Below are 21,359 nucleotides of genomic sequence, written 5' to 3'. Positions count from 1 at the left end.
CTGGTTTATTTCATCCACCTCTTCTCCCTCTCTGGGCTGGAAATCATGGTTAATCAAGCAATAATAACTTTTCAAGAGACAATGATAAAAAATAACTTTCTTTGAAGTCCACAGTCCAAAAAATACAAGCTTTTTCCTTCTAACAATCTTCTAACAGTTCGTTCTAATACTAAGTTCAGAGCTGATTCAGTTTCTTCCATGTTCTTGCTGTGATTTTGCTTTTTTCTATCCTGTTTTCTGTCCCTCCATTCATGCATTCAAATCTCCCATCTCCTTTATTCCCTCTTCATATCATTTTTCTTTGCCTTTAACTGTTTAACACTTCTGAACTAATGCTTTTAAAAGACATTTGTGCTATACTTATTGAATAAAGTTTATGTGTCCCAAAGTTTTCAAATTATTTTTGAAATAATTGGTCATTGGTCCTTGCTAGAAAAAGGTTTCCCATTTTTACTTCAGACCCTATTCCTTAATTTCCTTGACATGTATAATGAGGTTATCTTTCAGCCATCTCTTTTCCAGAATAAATGTTTTTCTCATTGTCTCTGTTTTCTAGCAATTTGATCACTTCTATTATTCTCTTTTTAGATACTTTTTCATTCGTTTTCTATCAGTTAAAATGAAAACATCAACTGCGTGCTCAGCTTTGAGCTCTGAGACACAGTTTCTACCCTTGAGAAGTTGTAAGAAGGACAAAATGTATTGCTTTCTGTTCTAAGACATGGTGGTTCAATCTTACACAATCCGGTGTTTCTAAGGTTTAACATCAAGCTACGTTAACATGGACCTTTTTGGCTTCCCACGCCCCACACGGGGAAGCTGAGATTACTTCCTTTCACAGAATGACAAAGTACCAGAGGCTCAGCACAAGCAGAATTCTTGCACAGATCTTCCAACAACTCGGACATGTCCCCTTATGGCATTTCAAATGAAAGTATTCAGTCTAGTTCCTCAGCTGTCCCCACAGGAACCACCCTGCTGGTACTTACTCTGGGACGTAGAAAGATTGGAGAAAGCCGACTTTGTTCGACCTGCTAACCATTCCAAGCTCTCATGCATGTTGGCCAAGGCTTTGAGGTCGCTGACATCACGGAGGATGTCCTGTGGAGGGATTAATTTATCACCCAGGTTCCCAATAAGAACTTCTGACTCCTTGCCAAAGGCTGCTCTACAAAACAAATCAGAAACACACTTTACTTATAGCATGGAAAAGACAGGGGTGGACAAGACATTCTAAGGCATGTCTAGCAAGATGGTTGTTATTGTCACTATATTACAGCACGCTATTTTTCCTAGGTTTAATTTTGTGAGAACATTATCTTATACATAAACTGGCTTCAAATTACTCTCGTAGGAGAAAGAGTTCGTGGAAGAAGAATGAAGCGACTCTGATGCTTGTACCCTCAACCAGCATGGGCCTGACCTATACAGTGATGGTCCCTGGGGATGGCTTTGATGCCTGCTCTTTTGTAGGTTTTTCCCTTACCTTTTCTGCTATGGAAGTTGAAGAACAGCTTAGGGTGTTAAGTATATACACGGTTTGAAGGTGATTATAATATATAAAACAAACACATTCACCTGGCAGCTTGAAAATCTTTTAACCTGTTCAAAAGCGGAGGGCACAGCCTCTTTGAGAAAACAAATTATAGTTGAGAAGGACGACAGGCCTCATTCATTCATTTATTCATTCATTCATTTACTTGGTCTAACACGGATCGGAGGCAAGGAAGCTACACAGTGTCAAGGCATTCATTATTCGGACAGAGAAATGAGTACGAATCAATGAGGGATCCTTTTACTGGCTGAAAAAACATAATCAAGTAGATTTCACATACAGTCCAGTGTCTTCATAATGTTTTTGTGTTGGCGAGATTTTAAAATCACGCTATGTGGGGTTAGAGAATAATGACATTGGAAGGGATCCTAAAGACCATATGGCACAGCCAAGGCACAGATGGAGAAATGGAGGCTGATGTTCTGCCTACAGGACACACAAGAACTAACCCATAGTTCTCTTTCTTTCAAAAACAGGGCTGAAATGATACAAGATGACTGAAGATGTTAGGGAGAAAAATCATGTCTTTTCAGGAAAGTTATACAGAGGTGGGTAAGCAGAGATGCTGTTGCCGGAAGGTAGAACAGGTAGCTGAACAGTTTTCTGTTACGTCCCAAAACTTTTAAAACTCACAACACCTTAAGTTAATAGAAGCAAGGGCGTTATTTCAATAGAACAAACCAAACCAAGTTTCAAGCAAGCAGTGATTATTAGCAGCTGACACATAGTCAGAATGGTGCTTAATTGACACATAGGCATTTGGTGCTCAGCGCTACAGCAGACACTCAAGGTTGAAAGAGGTTAACTGCTCTGAATTAAATGCCTATTCAATTATTATTAAATGCTACCAAGCAGTGACTCATGAAAAGGCTTCTTGCTTCAACAGAGGGTAACATTTTTTATGGGAAACTCACGATTGAGTTGGTTAAGTTGCGGCTACGAGGGCAATAACAGTGCAGTGGACAGAGCATGGGAACCCCGGGTGTGCAAACAAACCTTATTCGGGGGTCCTGTAATAGGGCTTGGGTGGGGCCTGAAAATCTACATTTCTGATGAGGTTTAGTCTCCTTATGGGGGAAGCATGCTTTCTTTGAATAATAAGGGTTAGAGCACAGGCTTCTAAGTCAGGCAGACCTGGGTCTGAATCCTAAAGCTGCCACTCACTCACCCTGTGATGCTGCTTGACTGCCCTGAGCACTGTTAGCTAGGGGCAACAGTACCGACCTCACGTGAAATAATGTAAGATGTAGATGAGGTGATTTAAAGATCTTTACTGGGAAGATTTCCGTTATTACAGAAGGAGAGAGAAGAGTATATAAATAATAACAAACTTCCATATAGCCATTGCTCAGCTTCAATTATTAGCAACTCATGGTGAGTATTATTTCATTTATGCATATCTACTCCGCATCCCCCTTGGAGTATTTTGAAGCAAACCATTCAGGTGATGTGAAGCGCGTAACACAGTGCATGGAACTGGGTAAAAGCTAGTAAGTTGTAGTTATTATTCTTAGTTCTGCTGAGATGGCTGGTTTATTTAGCATCAACCCAGGGTATGCTGTGACAAATAAATCGAAATAGATGAGTGACGAGAAGTAAATAAATTAGATCGCAAGGGCCAGTTTTACAAATGGAACATCATAGCAAATGTCACTGTGTCTCAGAGTCCAGACTTCTCAGAATCTTTAAGAGGTAAGTCATTGTGACAGAAACCACCGATTGCCTACCCGGCAGCCATGTTCCCATGCCTTCTCAGTCAAAGGACCTTGATATCGCTGTGGTAAGCAAGGTACCCAACGTAAAAACAAAATCAACCAAACCAAAAACCCTGCTCAGTTTCCCAGCCCCTCTCGTTGATGTGGTGGTCAGTAAGATATAAACTGGAATCAGGAAATGGGCTTCCGAGAAAGTTCTTCCAAGCAGTCTTAGTTGGCAGGGACCTCTTTTGCCTTCCCCCTTCTGGAATTCAGCCAAGGTAAGTGAAGCTGGGGTAGCTCTTCTTCAAATACCAGGTGACCTTGAGTACGAATATCACGCTGAGAACAATGGCGCCAAAGACAGGAGGGCATGGGGGCACCAATGACATCATGGAACTGCCACACAGCCCCAGACGGTACATTTCTGGGCTTCATGTTATAGGAGAGAAAATGAAACCTTATTTGTTTAAGCCACTGCTATTCCAAGTCTCTGCTAGTAAGCAGCGAAATGTAATTTCAACTGACACAATTATCTAATTAGCATAAGTGATGTCATCTTCAGAAAACTTTCTCTGAATTTAGATATCCCTAAAATTGAGTTACTGGGGAAGGCAAAACAGTATCTCTTCCATGATTTGAGCCCAGCAGACAGTTACAGTATCTTCCCCTTGGCTATCACTCAGTCAAGTTGTAAATATTTAGTTTTCTTAATCTGTCCTTAGATATCAGCTCTCCCAGCCCCTTAATCATCTTTGATAGCTATAACACAAAAAATGCCTGTGAGCTGGGTGGTTAAAAAGCAACAAGGGAGGCAAACTGCCTTTGAAAAACTGGCTTGGAGCCATTTTTACGCATGTAGGTGTAACCCTGGGTGGAATGTGACAATCAAGACAAATGTATTTATGTAGCAGTCTAATCTACTTATGCGGGATCTCTGGGACCCGGGCATGTCTGCCGTGTGCTGCCAGCACTAGACGTCTATCCCATTCCCCTTTGGCTCACAGAGATTTGCTTAACTTCCTCCGATGGGAAAGCAATAGATGGAGAAAAATACAAACTGCCTCGTGTTGAATACATAGTAGACATCTCATTTGACAGGAATCCATAATCACCCCCTAAAAACCTGGAGAGAGCACCAGACATGGAGAATAAATGATTGACAGCTATAACCATTTCACACGAAAAACCATTCCTTCGAGGATTTGTGTATGTCAAAGCGTTTGGTGGATGGGTTTTATGTGTTACAATAACCTTAAGGGGATGGCTCTAGCTGCTCAACTACAGATTTTTTTCCTAAACCCTCTAATTTATTAAATAAATTATGGCATATCCACACTGGAGAACTATGCAGTCATTAGAAATTACATAGTAGAAAATATTTGATACCATAGAAAAAATGTTTGATATAGTTTATTTTTAGCCATAATATGAAGTTGAGTAAAAAAAACTGCAGTCACTCTATATTTAAAAAGAACATAATTATATATCTATATGAACTGAAAAAAGATTGGATATCTATATACCAAAATGTTTAATTGTGTGACTGGATCATGCTTTGTGTTTCTCTGTATTTTCTATACTTTCTCCAATGAACATGTTTACCAAAAACCTGAAAGCCCTACCACAAATGAGAAAACCTTCCAGATGGACGCATCAAGCATTTTAACCTGGAAAATTGGAGGACACGGGTATTACAGTTACTTGAGCCAAACTGGAGGCAATGGTTGGTTGGTCTAAAAGCTGGTTAAGACCGTGGCTTCAGGCTTGCTCAAGATGCAGTCAGAAGGGAACCCTCCTGCACTGCTGGTGGGAATGTAAATTGGTGCAGCCACTACGGAGAACAGTTTGAAGGTTCCTTAAGAAACTAAAAATAGAGTTACCATATGATCCAGCAATCTCACTCCTGGGCATACATCCAGACAAAACTATAATTTGAAAAGGTACCCCAATGCTCATAGCAGCACTATTTACAATAGCCAAGGCATGGAAGCAACCTAAATGTCCACTGACAGATGAATGGATGAAGAAGATATGGGGTGTGTGTGTGTGTGTATACACACAATGGAATACTACCTAGACATAAAAAAGAATGAAATAATGCCATTAGCAGCAACATGGATGGACGTATAGATTATCATACTAAGTGAAGTAAGGCAGACAGAGAAAGACAAATATCATATGATATTATTTATATGTGGACTCTAAAAAAATGATACAAATGAACTTAGTTACGAAACAGAAATAGACTCACAGACACAGAAGACAAACTTATGGTTACCAAAGGGGGAAGGGGGGTAGGGATAAACTAGGAATTTGGGATTAACAGACACATACTACTATACATAAAATAGATAAACAAGGACCTACTCTATAGCACATGGAACTATATTCAGTATCTTGTAATAACCTATAATGGAAAAGAATCTGAAAAAGAAGAGGTATATATGTATTTGTATAGTCGAACCACTTTGCTGTACACCTGAAACACTGTAAATCAACTATACTTCAATTTTTAAAAAACGTTCTCGGGGCTTCCCTGGTGGCGCAGTGGTTGAGAGTCTGCCTGCCGATGCAGCGGGGACACGGCTTCGTGCCCCGGTCCCGCAGGATCCCACATGCCACGGAGCGGCTGGGCCCGTGAGCCACGGCCGCTGAGCCTGCACGTCCGGAGCCTGTGCTCCGCAACGGGAGAGGCCACAACAGTGAAAGGCCCGCGAACCGCAGGAAAAAAAAAAAAAAAGTTCTCAAAAAAACCAAAAACACAGATGGCAGTCAGTGTCCACTGTGGAGGGCTCAGGGCTAGAGGGACTACCCCCAGCATCTGGGTTAGTACTGTTTCTTCTTTCTAGATCTGAATTTTTCCTTAGCCTTCATCTTCTGCTTATTGTGAAAGCACATTATTTACTGAAGCTATCCAATATGTTTATGTGAAATGGGTAGCAGAATGATCATTATCTGGAGAAGGTGAAATAAGAGGCATTCAGTCATGGTCTAAAGATTCTCTGATATACCCAGGAACAGACATCAGAACCCAAAACTCGTATGTTTCAGGCACTGAACCTATGTGAGAAGTCACCTTTATTATCGGTAGGCCAACATGCTCACGTAGAAGCCTAAAACACTGAAGGAGTGTGTTAAACCTGTTCAGTTTAATTTTACCACACAATTATAATCTTTAAAGAGCTTGAATCTGACAAGAAATCATTTAAGAGAACTTTGCCAAGAGTGTAAAACCTGTTTAATTTAATTTTACCACACAATTATAATCTTTAAAGAGGTCGATCTGACAATTCATTTAAGAGAAGTTTGCCAAAGATGTGAAAATTGTCTCCATTTAGTCTTTAAATAATTCTGTTATTCCCTGAAATCTTAGGAAGAAAAAAAAAAAGTGCACTTGCAGCAGTGCACTTATGAAAGAAACATCACAAATAGTTTCAAAGTGACTGATTTGCAGATCTGGGCTACATTTGACCACATAACATACATGTTCAGACCCTGTCCCACTCCCCAAATCTTCTACTATTACTTCCCATTGCTGTCCCGCTGTAAGATAACTGCCCCAAGAGCCAGGAAACACTGTACAAAGGGCAGTCCCCTATGATCCAGAACAGAGCAGGGGAAAGACAGCGGCTGGCTCAGGTGGAGAAGCAGACGGACGACCAGACACCTTGCGTCCTGGAGGGGGCAGTGCTGTACCCACTCTGAGTACGGAATTGCTTTCCTTGCCTGAAATGTTTCGAGGAGCACCACTCCCAGATTTATTCAAGCTCTTATTCACAATCATGGTATGCTATTCAACAGTGTTGCTGGCCAAGAAACTTACCGGGAGAAATGGCTGATGCAGGATTCAGCTATGGTGCAGTTGGGAGACAACATGTACAAGGCTGGAGTGCTGGGGTACTTTGACTCAGGAGACCAATATATAGTGCTGTTATTTATTTATTTATTTTCCCAATAACAAGAAAGTATAGGTCTGGGAATTCAAGGACTAGAAGTAGGAATGGTCCCTCTTTTCATTATTAAAACTACTCATGGACATTTCTGCTCCTGTTCCCACAACTTTGGTCTAGAGGCACTCAGGAAGGAATGCTTCCACCAGAAAATACAACAATGACTAAATTATATGGGTAAGAGAGATTGTCAACCAGCTCTTTTGGGCTTCTCACACTACTGAACCAACAGGCAGAGAAAGGGCTCAATTTGATGCCTGGAAGGACTGACCTCAATTGCCAAGGGCAAAGTGAGTTCCTTCTATGGAGTAAAGGCAGAGAGGACTACGTCGGATTCACTGGAACCCCTTTTAGTATTTCCAGGTCCATAGTAACAGTCATGGAAAAAAACCCATAGCAGCCGACTAAAGGCAGAACTGCCAAGAACTCAGCCTTTTTCAGGAACAAAGGCTCAGTTCCACACAAATAGGTAAAACACTCTAAGCGGCTGAGTGCTGGCACAGGGCAAGGGCAACATGGGATAGATGGTAGAAGAAGGAAGTGATAAATGTCACCAATTAGAGAAATATGACCAGTTATAGAAATGGAGGCTGCAGCAGCCTTGCATTTTTTTTTTTTTTTTGCAGTACGCAGGCCTCTGACTGCTGTGGCCTCTGCTGCTGTGGAGCACAGGCTCCAGACGCGCAGGCTCAGCGGCCATGGCTCACAGGCCCAGCCGCTCCGCGGCATGTGGGATCCTCCCGGACCGGGGCACGAACCCGTGTCCTCTGCATCGGCAGGCGGACTCTCAACCACTGCACCACCAGGGAAGCCCCATGCCCTGCATTTTTATGCATATATTAATCAAGGGTTTCTTTTTGTTTTCCACTTCCTTATTTTTTTTTTAATTGAAGTATAGTTGATTACCAATATGTGTTAGTTTCAGGTGTACAGCAAGGTGATTCTGTTGTGTATATATATATATATATATATATATATACATATTCTTTTTCCGATTATTTTCCATTATAAGTTATTACAAGATATTGAATATAGTTCCCCGTCCTTATTGTTTATTTTATATATAGTAGTGTGTATCTGTTAATCCCAAACTCCTAATTTTTGTAGCAAAATATACATAAAACTTATCATTTGAATCATTTCTAAGTGTACAGTTTAACGGCATTAAGTACATTCACAATGTTGTACAACCAACATCACTATTTCTAGAACTTTTCCATCTTCCAAATAGAAACTCTGTACTCATTAAAGAGTAACTTCCCATTCCCTCCTCCTTCCAGTCCCTGGGAACAACTATTCTATAGTTTGCCTCTATGAATTTGCCTATTCCAGGTACCTCATATAAGTGGAATCATACATGTCCCTTTGCGTCTGGCTTTTTTCACTTATAATATTTTCCAAGTTCACCTGTGTTATAGTATGTATCAGAATTTCATTCCTCTTTAAGGCTGTGTATTTCATTGTGTGTACATACCACATATTGTTTATCCTTTCTTCTGTGGATGGACATCCGAATTGTTTCCACCTTTTGACTATTGTGAATAATGCTTCTATGAACATTGGTGCACAAGTTTGAATCTCTGCTTTCAATTCTTTTGGGTGTATACAGAAAATGGAATTGCTGGCTTATGTGGTAATTCTATGTTTAACATTTTGAGGAGCCACCAAACTGTTTTCCAGAGCGGCTGCCTCATTTTCCATTTCCACCAACAATGCACAAGGGTTCCAATTCCTCCGCATCTCATCAAAATCTATTATTTTCCGTTTTATTTTTAATTTTATTTTAAAAAATAATAGTCATCCTAATGGGTGTGAGGTGCTACTTATTCTACTATTTTACATGAGGAGCTTTCCATTCTAGTTCAGAGGTCACTGTATATGAGGAATCACATCTGCCTTGACGTAGGACTGCAGAGATCCTAGACTTGAGATGAATTCAGTGATGGATGAGGCTGACTCACCCTTGTTGGGGAGAGAGGAAGAATTCCTTTAAATGATGAGTAGTTACCACGAATTGGGCAGAAGCACCAAGTTTTAATGGATACAGAATAAAAAGGGGGTGAACCCTGAAAGTCCAAGCTTGTTCGCCCTAAGATCCATTTCCTCACCTTTGCTGTGATCTGTATCAGAGGGAGGCAGGGGTTGACTCCTGCCAGCTGTTTTCCACGTTCTCAGCTGGGTACTGACAATGGGAGGCCCTGATGGGAAACTGAAGGCTAAAGGGAAAGGAGAAGTCAGGGCATTGCTATTCCTCTCCCTCCCCCTCTGCCTTGGGTCATGTCTCCAACTGCAGACACACCTCCTTTTTGGCTCTAGCTCCTACCATGCCCCACATTCCTTTGGGTACCTCTGTGCTCCAGTAAATGGCTCTTCCCTTTGGAAAGAGCTAAAGGGAGGCAGTGGCTCCTTGCTGCTGCTAATCTACAGGTTCTCCTAATGTCCTCTGTTTGACACTCAGATCCTCATTCACCTGTAATAACAAATTCCCCACATTTAATTCCCACTTGAAGGAATTCATGGGAATACTTGAAGTGGTTTCTGTTTTCTGGATCAGACCTTGACTTATACTAGACCTAATAAGATGTCTGACCATATTCACTGCAGCTGGAACTTGATTAAATTCTTTGGCATGGGATTAATTAGTTCTGTTGTATAGACAGAGAAACTGAGACATGTTAAGGTAACCTGTAAAGACCACTTAGCCATTATCTGTCAGAGCTTAAACTGATGAAGGTTATAAAAAGGTCAGGTCACCTACCTAGATTCCTAATAATACCGAGTGATTCTTACGAGATGTGACAATGACACTTCCATCTATCACTCCTGCTTTTTACAACTGCTCAATCTTCAACACTTCTAAAACCTTATTTGTCTGTGTCAAAAATAATGGAGGTGCTACCATTCTGATGGGTTCTTTAATCAGGTTTTCAAAAACATTTTCTAAAATGATCTTGGCTAAACCCTCATAAATAAGAAGAAATAAAATAGTCCAGTTACCTTGATTACAATATTATTTTTTTCTTCCTAGAAACTGCTAAACCTCATCACTAAGTCTATCCTTCAATAGTTTTCATCACACACAATCATGTGAGTAGCTATTTTTCATATTTAATAAGTAATTTCTCCTCCTCTTCAGAAATTTGTCTCCTCCTTCAATAATCACAATCAAAGATTTTTCATTTGCTTTCTTTGCCTACTGTCTGTCCACGATTTAGAATCTTGCAATACTCTTAATATACTTGCTATATATATATACATATATATACATATATATGTGTGTGTGTGTGTATATATATATATATATATATATATATATGTTGCAGGGGAACTAGGGTTTCTACTCAGAGATGTCAGCCGAAGAAATTAATCATGACTATTATTAAGGTGTGTTGGGGGGTGACCACCAGCTTGTCCCCTTGTGCTTTTAAATCACCTTGTTCACTGGGACAGGCATAAAACACTAGACTTTTGGATTTACAGTGTTCTGGCACTGAGAAGGGTCTTGGTAGTTAGCCTAAACCAGTAGCTATAACCCTGCCTAGACATTAAAAACTGAGCTAGAGAAGTTTTAACAAAATACCTGATGCCAAACTCGACCTGCCAAAATTCAACCTTAATTGGCATGGGTGGGGCTCGGTCACGGGCATTTTTAAAAATAATAGCTTTACTGAGATCGAATTCATATACCATAAAATTTACCCACTTAGTACATGCAGTTCAATGGTTGGTTTTTCGTATAGTTACAGAGTCACACAGTCACACAATTAATGTAGAACATTTTTATCTCCTCCAAAAGGAAACCCTGCACCTGTTAGACTTCCCATTTATCCTCAACCCCAGCCCTAGGTCACCACTAATCTACTTTCTGTCTCTATAGATTTCCCTATTCTGGACATTCATATATAATTCCTATTAATATAAATGGAATCACACAATAGGTCATCTTTAGTGACTGGCTTCTTTTACTTAACATGGTTTCAAGGTTCATCCGTGTTCATGCATACAATAGTACTTCTTCTATTACCAAATAGTATCTCATTGGATATATCATAGATCTATCCCATTTTGTTTATCTGTTCATCACTTGGTGGATAGTTGGGTTGTTTCCATTTGTTGGCTATTATAAATAATGCTGCTATGAACATTCACATCTAAATTTTTGTGTGGATGTATGTTTTCATTTCTCTTGGGTATATATACCAAGGAATGGAGTTGCTGGGTCATACATGGTAACTCTAACCCTTTGAGAATATGTCAGACTGTTTTCTAAAGTGGGTGCATCATTTTACATTTCCACCAGTAGTACACGAGGGTTCCAATTTCTTCACATCCTTGCCAACACTTGTGATTACCCATCTTTTTTTTTTTTTTTTTTTTTTTTGCGGTACGCGGTCCTCTCACTGCTGTGGCCTCTCCCGCTGCGGAGCACAGGCTCCGGACGCGCAGGCCCAGTGGCCATGGCTCACAGGCCCAGCCGCTCCGCGGCACGCGGGATCCTCCCGGACCGGGGCACGAACCCGCGTCCCCTGCATCTGCAGGCGGACTCTCAACCACTGCGCCACCAGGGAAGCCCAATGATTACCCATCTTTTAAAACTATAGTCATCTTAGTGGATGTGAAGTAGTGTCTCGTGGTTTTGATCTTCATTTCCTTGATGGCTAGTGATACCGAGCATCTGTTCATGTGCTTACTGACGATTTGTATACCTTCTTTAGAGCAGTGGCAATTCTGACCCTTTGATCTTTTTTAAAAAAAAATATTTATTAATTTATTTGGCTGCGCCGGGTCTTAGTCGCGGCACACAGGCTCTTTGTTGTGGTGCACCGGCTCTAGAGCGCGTGAGCTCAGTAGTTGCGGCGCACGGTCTTAGTTGCCCCGTGGCACGTGGGATCTTAGTTTCCCGGCCAGGGATCGAACCCGCGTCCCTTGCATCGGAAGGCGGATTCTTAACCATTGGACCACCAGGGAATTCCCTTTGATCATTTTTTAATTGGGTTATCTGCCTATTACTGAGCCATACATTCTTTAGCAGATATTTACTAGGAATCCACCATTACCCAGGCCCTGTCCTAGTTCCTCTGGGGGGGTTCAAAGTCCACTAGAATGATTTTGTAATTTGCTAATATGCCATGACCCACAGTTTGAAAAATGCTGTGTTAAAGTCTGGCTCTGTGAATGTGTTCCTTGATTGTGTCTTCCAAAGATGGCGAACTTCTATCAAGCATTTTATAGAGAAACCCCCCACCTTTCCAATGGGGCAATCTGGCAGTCACTACCTTAAACAAAAAGTCAAGCTTGGCATTGCCAGTAGCAGCACAGCCAGACTTTATATGAAGTGACATAGTGGGAAGCAGAAAACACCACCTACATGGGTATTCTTGACAGATATGTTCAGTCTGGATATAATCACAAAGAAACTTTTAGCTAAATTCAGATCTCTACTTGGTAACTGGCCTAGACTCTTTATCAAAGGATTCCATGTCATGAAAAAGAGAGGGAGCTGATGAGACTGTTATAGATGACTGGAAACCAAAGAGACATATTATAATATGTAAACCTTGATTGGATCCATGACACTTTTTTGGTAATTGGGGAAATTTGACTATAGACTGTATGTTGGATAAACTTTGAATGAAGGCTGGTTTTGTTAGGTGTGGTGTAGTAGTCAGAACAATGGCCCTTCACAAATGTCTATACCCTCATCTTGGGAACCTATGATTATGTTACTTTATAAGGCAAAAATGATTTTGCAGATATGATTAAGGTTAAGGACATAGAGATGGGGGGATTATCTGGGTGGACCAAATCTAATCACAAAGTGAAGAAGCTTTCCTAGCTGTGGTCAGGGAGAGAGATGTGATGATGGAAGAAGGCTCAGAGACAGTCTAGGTTGCTGGCTTTGAAGATGGAGGAAGAGGCCACAGACCAGAGCGTGAGGTTGGCCTCCAGAAGCTGGAAAGGCAAGGAAATGGATTTTCCCCTAGAACCTCCAGGAAGGAACGAAGCCCTGCAGACACCTTGATCTTAGCCCAATGAGACCTGTACTGGACTTCTCGCCTACAGAACTGTAAGAAAATGAATCCGTATTGTCTTAAGCCACTGGTAACCCGTTACGGCAGTAACATAGAGCACGTGGTAATAATGCGGGTGAGTAGGAGAATGCCCTTGTTCTTGGGAGAGTCACGCTAAGAATTTAAGAGTAAAAAGTCATGATATCTTTAGCCTACTTTTAGATGATTTGGCAAGAGGGAAGTGTGTATATATATTTGGAGAGGAAACTGAGAGGGGATGGCAAGATGTTAACAGTGAGTAAATCTAAGTCAGGGTATATATGCAGTCATTGGAATGTTATTTCGACTTTTCTATGGGTTTAAAACTTTCCAAATTAAAAAAAGTTTAAGTTTAGGGGAAAAAATCAGAAATGAGAAATAGATGGAAAATTGATGCACGTTTCAAAATCAGTATCTCCCCTGCCCAGAATAGTTCCTAGAACAGCAATCTCCTGGGAATTGCTTCCTAACTGGATCTCTTGACAGTACTCTTTAAGTTTCTTCCCAGTGTGCTGAGTTTTGGGAAACAAAGGTTTTGTATGAGGTACAACATGACTTGTATGGTGAGAATTTAATGCGCTAAATTAAAACCGTAAACAATATTACTGAAACCGTCAGAGCTCTTGCAAACTGTTCACGCTGTTCTCCTTTCAGATCTGGAGAGAGAAAATTCAGCATGACAGCCAGTTATGTTCTGACATGTTCAATCCACGTAGGCATAAACGCAGATTTTCTTCTGTCATTTCGTCTTTCTGTCCTTGTATAGGAATTCTGGAGTAGTTTATGTGCTATGTTCTCATGGGTGAGCACAGAAAAACTATCACGCTCAAATAAGTCTCTTCTAGAAAAGAAAGGCTAGAGGTTTACCAAGGTGATGGCAGGGCAAAGGTCTAGAGACTGAAGCTCAGGCACCATTCTGCTACAGGCAGTTTTACCTCTACCTGGGTTCCCTGCCTGACAGACAGACACAAAAACATCACCCTTTTAATCAAAAGCCTGAATAGGCTGGGCTGGTGGAAACAGTGAGCCTCTAATTAAAGGCCAAGATTTTAATCACAGGTCAACAGAAGACGACTAGGTGATAAGTTCAAATACTACATTACAGGAGATTCATTATGTAGAAAAAAACAACCCTGTTCCTATTTGACTCAGAACTACGTAAGTCATTTGACAAGAAATGCTTTAAATTTTCTCTACAATCATTGTTTTAATTTAAGTTGCCATTTTTCTTCCTGGGAAGCATAACTTTTGTCCCTTTGCCTGTAGAGTAGCAACATATTCTATACATTAAACAGTTAGCCTTTTTATTTGACTAATTTCCAATCATTGATGTAAAATTACAGCTCAGACTGTAACAGGTAAAGGTAAACAGTTAAGTATCTTCACCTTGCTATGAACTGAGATGTAGTCCCCCAAATTCATATGTTGAGGCTCCCAACCCCAAAATGATGGTATTTAGAGATGGGATCTTTCAGAGGTAATTAAGTCATGATGAAGGTGGAGCCCTCATGATGGGATCAGCACCCTTATAAGAAGAAACCTGAGAGAAATCTCTTGTTCTCTCCTTGACCTGTGAGTTCACAGCAAGAAAATAGGCCTCTGCAAGCCCGGAAGAGAGACTTTATCGGGAACTGAATTGGCCAGCACCTTGATCTTGGACCTCCCAGCCTCTAGGACAGTGAGAAATAAATTTCTGTTGTGTAAACCACCCAGTCCAGGGTATTTTGATAAGGCAGCTGGAGCAGACTAATATACACCCTATACTCTAAGACTCCTTCTATGCTATCCTTACTCTTATTTAACTCCTTTACTTGAATATCAAGTAGTACATGAGCACAGACATACAGTCACCAAGCATTTATTGAGCAACTGTTGTGTGTCTCACTCTAGGCCTGACATTCAACAACAAAATCCTAAAGCAATGATGCTAGAAGCATGCTTGTCATTAACCTTACTCCTCTGATGGTGCCGAATCCTGATCTGATCAAGGACCCTGGTTTCAAAAGCCTTTACAGGCACTTTCTGCTTTTATGACGATGTTTTTCTGGAAAACAATAATCCTCAAGGAATTGACCACGTTTTCTTATCAAAACAGCTTTATAATTGAAAGTTGTGATTCTGAGATATCAAATAAATGATGAATGTTTACCAAAAATATGCCAAAAATGTAAACATACTAAAACCAGAACCCTTAGTAGCTAAAAAAATAGAAAAATTATATTCAAAATTCTATAAAATGGACAGAATGCTCTAAGTGTACTGATTATATAAAGGGCTCCAACCTATTCTAACGTGTAAATACACAACATAAAAACACAACTTTGGGCTTCCCTGGTGGTGCAGTGGTTGAGAGTCTGCCTGCCGATGCAGGGAACACGGGTTCGTGCCCCGGTCTGGGAAGATCCACATGCCGCGGAGCGGCTGGGCCCGTGAGCCCTGGCCGCTGAGCCTGTGCATCCGGAGCCTGTGCTCCGCAACGGGAGAGGCCACAACACTGAGAGGCCCGCGTACCACAAAAATAAATAAATAATAATAAATAAAAAAATGAAATAGATAAAATGTAAAAAACAAAACAAAACAAAAAAACCCCACAGCTTTACTGGACATAAAATATGACCTAATATGCTAGTTAAAGCACACCCACACACACTCACAAAACCAGCCTATAAGTTTGAGAATCAAAGGTTGTCATTTACACAAGGGCTTAATCTCCAAAATATACAAACAGCTAATACAACTCAGTAACAAAAAAACAAACAACCCAATTGAAAAATGGGCAGAAGACCTAAACAGACATTTCACCAAAGAAGACATCCAGATGGCCAACAGGCACATGAAAAGCTGCTCAACATCACTGATTATTAGAGAAATGCAAATCAAAACTACAATGAGGTATCACCTCACACCAGTCAGAATGGGCATCATTAAAAGGCTACAAATAACCAATGCTGGAGAGGGTGTGGAGAGAAGGGAAGCCTCTTACGCTGTTGGTAGGAATGTAAGTTGGTACAGCCACTATGGAGAACAGTATGGAGGTTCCTCAGAAAACTAAAAATGAATTACCATATGATCCAGCAATCCCACTCCTGGGCATATACCCAGACAAAACTATAATTTAAAAAGATACATGTACCCCTATGTTCACAGCAGCACTATTCACAATAGCCAGGACATGGAAGCAACCTAAATGTCCATCGACAGATGAGTGGATAAAGATGTGGTACATACATACAATGGAATACTACTCAGCCATAAAAAGGAATGAAATAATGCCATTTGCAGCAACATGGATGGACCTAGAGATTATCATACTCAGTGAAGTAAGTCAGAAAGAGAAAGACACATGCCATATGATATCACTTATGTGTGGAATCTCAAATATCACACAAGTGAACTTATCTGTGAAACAGACTCACAGACACAGAGAACAGACTTGTGGTTGCCAAAGGGTGGAGTGGAGGAGGGGTGGACTGGGAGTTTGGGATTAGCAGATGCAAACTATCATATATAGAATGGATAAACAGCAAGGTCCTACTGTATAGCACAGGAAACTATATTCAATAACCGGTGATAAACCATAATGGAAAAGAATATGAAAAAGGAAGTCCCACCTCTGCTGGGACTTTCAGAGCTGTGCAGTTTCTCTGCCAGGAGCCACTGTATATATACGCATAACTGCATCACTTTGCTGTACAGAAAAAATTAACACAACCTTGTAAATAGACTATACTTGAATAAAATAAAATTTTTAAAAAAGGTTGTTGTTTACAGATGAGGGATGGAGATGCAGAAGAGTGAGGGAACCTGGCTAAAGACACATGGAGAATTAGGGGTAGGGTGGGTAGGAGCTCAGGGCTCAGTCTCAGGGTTTTCTCCACATTCTGTGCCTCCCTTTTTGGTACCAAGTATATGAGTACACTGATATATATGTATGTAAATACAGTGAAAAGTTCCATGAAAATCGACACTAGGTAACAACAAGCAAAGAGCGAATTGGGAAGCAGCACATTTTCAGGCTGATGGCACTGCTCAGAGTTCTGATTCAGATTCAACTGGGAATAAAGTTGCACTTGAAATGCTCGGTTAGCTTGGAACACGAATGCATCTTCCTTTAGCCAAGCCCCTCAAATAAGCCTGGCTACTTTGTAGGATGTTGTCCAGCAACACGGGATATAAACAATAAGGTACCAGGCTTTTTTCCTGTAGGTGCTGGGACTTTCAGAGGTGCACAGTTTTTCTGCCAGGAGCCACTGTTAAGTTTTGCGTTCCTAGAAATAGCAATAGTTTTCTATAAAGAACATTTCTTAAGCTTCAAAACAGATTATCAACATATAGGATTAAAATAACCAATAATTACTTACTATAAGCTAAACATATACTTTGGTCTTTCAACTACCAAGAATTATTATAGATTTCAGTCAAAATTTATACAGCACTGAACTTCCTCACAGAGTATTCCAGTTTATCGATGATTCCGGTTATTTCTCAAATTGCCATACAATTTCCTTTTGAGAATTTTAAATCTATTCAGAGCAGACACTAAACAACTGATCTCAAGCAATGGCAATAATTCTGAAACTGAGCAACTAAGTGTCATGTCTTCAAAGTAGCTCTCTGGGGAAGGGATTGAGCAATTGGTGGGGGGTCTTAGGAGGAAGACAAAGAAAGATATGGGAATCTCTGGGGCAAAGTATACTACAGAGAGGAGTAAATGCTTCACATAAAATTGGCAGAAAACTGAAGATGGCTTAAGATTATGATATTTTTTCAGGGATAAAAAAATGTTAGAATGAGTGTATTTGTGAACAATTGGTGAACTGGCAGTGAATACTAACAGGGTTTGAGGACATGTGGAAAATTTTTTAAGCAAATAAAAATTTAAAAGCTAAGTACTAATTACTCATGGTTAAATAACCGATAATGATGAACAGTGATCCCCTGTCCCACCCCCGCCCTCAGTCTTATGCCCCAGAAAGAAGCACCTACAACTTTTTTAAAAAAACAATTTCCGTTTCTAATTCTTCCAGTGGTTATATCCACCACTGTTTATAATCTGTGGAAACTGCTATGCATTGCTACATTCATTTTAGAATTTTTATACTGACCTCCTGCTCCATGGATGGGTGAGGAATTAGCTTACTTATGTCCCCTCTTCCCACCCCCCAATCATATCAATTTCCCCTTCTCAGTGTAGTTACATTATTATTTTTCATTTTTCTACTGGTCTCTTTTTAACATATTTACATATTATCTTTACCTCTAGCAGTCGTACTCACCCGGCTCTAAGGTGCTTATTTGCTTAACTGCCCCAAAGACTGTGAGCTCCTAACCCAGGAGCGAAGCAGGGTGAGATGCAGAAATGGAGAGGGTTATGCGGAGGAGATGCTGGAGGAGTTGATACCTGAGCTGTATCCTGAGAGCCGAACTGGACAGGTACAGGAGGCAGGGGTGGGATAAGCAGAGGGCATCTCAGGAAGAGGAAAGGATATAGGCAAACACACAGAGGAAGGAAAGAGTATGGTAGACTGGGAACAGGAGAAGGTTCAGTAAGATAGGGGCGAGAAGGCAAGGGGTCCTTCATCATCTGGCAGGGAAGTAAGCCTGCAGCAGAGAGCAGCTACCAGTAGAGATGGCATGAGGGAGAGAATAGCAGGCATGGGACTTTTCAGTGGTGGGTGTGCACTGTCTCGTGTCTGCCCCTGGCTTAGCAACACCTCTTCTTGCTCCTACCCCAGAGAGATGACAGGTATCCTTGCCACCATCACAATGGCACAGAACATCATTCTCAACCGCACTTTCTGAAGGGCTGAGTAGGACTAAATTAGAGGGATTAATTTTTTCTTTTATTAAGACTCCAAATGAGAGAAAGAGGAATGGTATTGAGTATACATCTAAGTTAAAGAAAAATAAATAAATAATTCCGTGATCTAAAATTAAACAAAAAATAAAATGTAGAAAATACTACATTAGTGACTTTTTACTGATACTAATAGATAACTACAATCCTCAAATAACCGTCTCAGTAGGCTGGCATTTATGCACTGTATAGAGGAAATTTACATTTTTTTCATTTACTGCCAATTGTACGCTAACAAGAGTCATATCATTTTCATATAATAACAAAGTGCCTAATTCAATCATCTTGAACACTAATTGATATGTCTGTAGCTGAGACTCCAGTTAATTACCTGTCTTTTTTGTTTAATTTTGAGATTTAAATCTACTTCTCATCCAGTCTTGCCTGTCAGTGTCCTATATACGTCTATGACCTTCATCTCGTGTAATTGAAGGGAAAAAAAACATCTTAGCAAAGCATCTTCTACTCTTGTACTTACTTAATATATTCATATTTTCTGATTCATCTTTCCTTTTATAATTATATTGTTAAAGTCACATTAAGCCTGCAGAGGTAGTGGAATAAATGTCTCTATTCTAATAAACATTTGTTCGAGCGAGCTAAAGTCTTTTTTTTTTCCTGCATCAGATCTTTTACTTATTCCTTCAAATTTTTCTAAAGATTCTTCAATGGCTGTAGTTATCTAGAACCTTTTAACAGTCATTGCTTACATTGTTTTGAGATGCTTTAAATTTCCAAGTGGAATTTTTCTGAAAATTATCCGTGCTCTACTTTCTTTCTTTTCTTTCCTCCCTTCCTCCCTCCCTTCCTTCCTTCCTTCCTTCCTTCCTTCCTTCCTTCCTTCTTTCTTTCTCTCTCTCTCTCTCTCTCTCTCTCTCTCTCTCTCTCTCTCTCTCTCCCTCTCTCCCTCCCTCCCTCCCTCCCTCTCTCTCTCTCTCTCTCTCTCTCTCTCTCTCCATCCCTCCCTCCCTCTCTTTCTGGCTGTGTTGGGTCTTTGGGTCTTTGTTTCTGTGCAACGGCTTTCTCTAGTTGCAGCAAGTGGGGGCCACGCTTCATCGCGGTACGCAGGCCTCTCACTACCGCGGCCTCTCTTGTTGCAGAGCACAGGCTCCAGACATGCAGGCTCAGTAGTTGTGGCTCACGGGCCCAGTTTCTCCGCGGCATGTGGGATCTTCCCAAACAAGGGCTCAAACCCGTGTTCCCTGCATTGGCAGGCGGATTCTCAACCACTGCGCCACCAGGGAAGCCCGATTTTTATTTTTTTAATGTTTATTGTTTTTTATTGAGGTGATTTTTAAAAATGAATAAATAAATAAATTTATTTTTGGCTGCGTTGGGTCTTCGTTGCTGTGCACAGGCTTTCTCTAGTTGCAGCGAGTGGGAGCTACTCTTCGTTGCGGTGCACGGGCTTCTCACTGCGGTGGCTTCTCTTGTTGAGGAGCACAGGCTCTAGGCGTGTGGGCTTCAGTAGTTGTAGTACATGTGTTCAGTAGTTGTGGCTCGAGGGCTCTAGAGCACAGGCTCAGTAGTTTTGGCACATGGGCTTAGTTGCTCCGTGGCATGTGGGATCTTCCTGGATCAGGGCTCGAACCCGTGTCCCCTGCATTGGCAGGTGGATTCTTAACCACTGCACCACCAGGGAACCCCCTGTGCTCTACTTTATTAGTACTATGTTTACATTTAAACACATTCCCAGGCTTACTAGATTTCTACTTCTCTTGTTTAATCTCAGCTGGATGAAGAAATTAAAGAAGTGCAAAGACTAACCAAAGGCAAAAACAAAACAGAACAAAAGAGATTAATTAATGGCAGTGCTGAGGGCTAGAACTCAGGCCTGTGAGCTTTCAAAAGGAACATGCTACTCTCCATGTAACTTTCAGGGAGGCCACTGAAAGTGTTTTCTTCCAATTAAGGCATTTGGCTCACCATTCTTTTAGACTTTAGTTTTTCTCATTTGAAGAGTGAACGATCCTTCCTATTTTTAAATTCAGTTTCATTCAGTCAATATTTATTGAAGGTCTTTAATGTACTATTAGGGTCCACAGAAGGTTAAAGTACAAACCTGCTTTCTGCTTCTATTCTGACTCTTTTTATTAAACATCTAATACAGAACCCATGCCAAACAAAGTCTCAGGACTTGCCTTGCTCTTTGAACGTTCTTTAAGCACTCTGAGTTCGTAATTTTGTAAAGTGACAAAAATCAGTCTTACCATATCACTCATTTGACCCTCCAGATGAAATAAATAGTTA

General features: G+C 40.7%; 1 protein-coding gene across 1 annotated transcript in view; it reads right to left on the bottom strand.

The window, feature by feature from the left end:
- EXOC4 (exocyst complex component 4) overlaps nt 1–21,359 on the bottom strand; it is an 822,005-nt gene that overhangs the window by 116,560 nt on the left and 684,086 nt on the right. Inside the window, exon 14 of the mRNA XM_065883517.1 lies at nt 990–1,168. Within this exon, the coding sequence (XP_065739589.1) occupies nt 990–1,168 (179 nt within the window). The remainder of the gene's footprint in view (nt 1–989; nt 1,169–21,359) is intronic.

This window comes from Phocoena phocoena, chromosome 9 (assembly GCF_963924675.1).
Source record: "Phocoena phocoena chromosome 9, mPhoPho1.1, whole genome shotgun sequence".
NCBI classification, from domain to species: Eukaryota; Metazoa; Chordata; class Mammalia; order Artiodactyla; family Phocoenidae; genus Phocoena; species Phocoena phocoena.
Note: the sequence above shows the minus strand (reverse complement) of the source record. Positions and strands in the feature narration are given on the sequence as shown.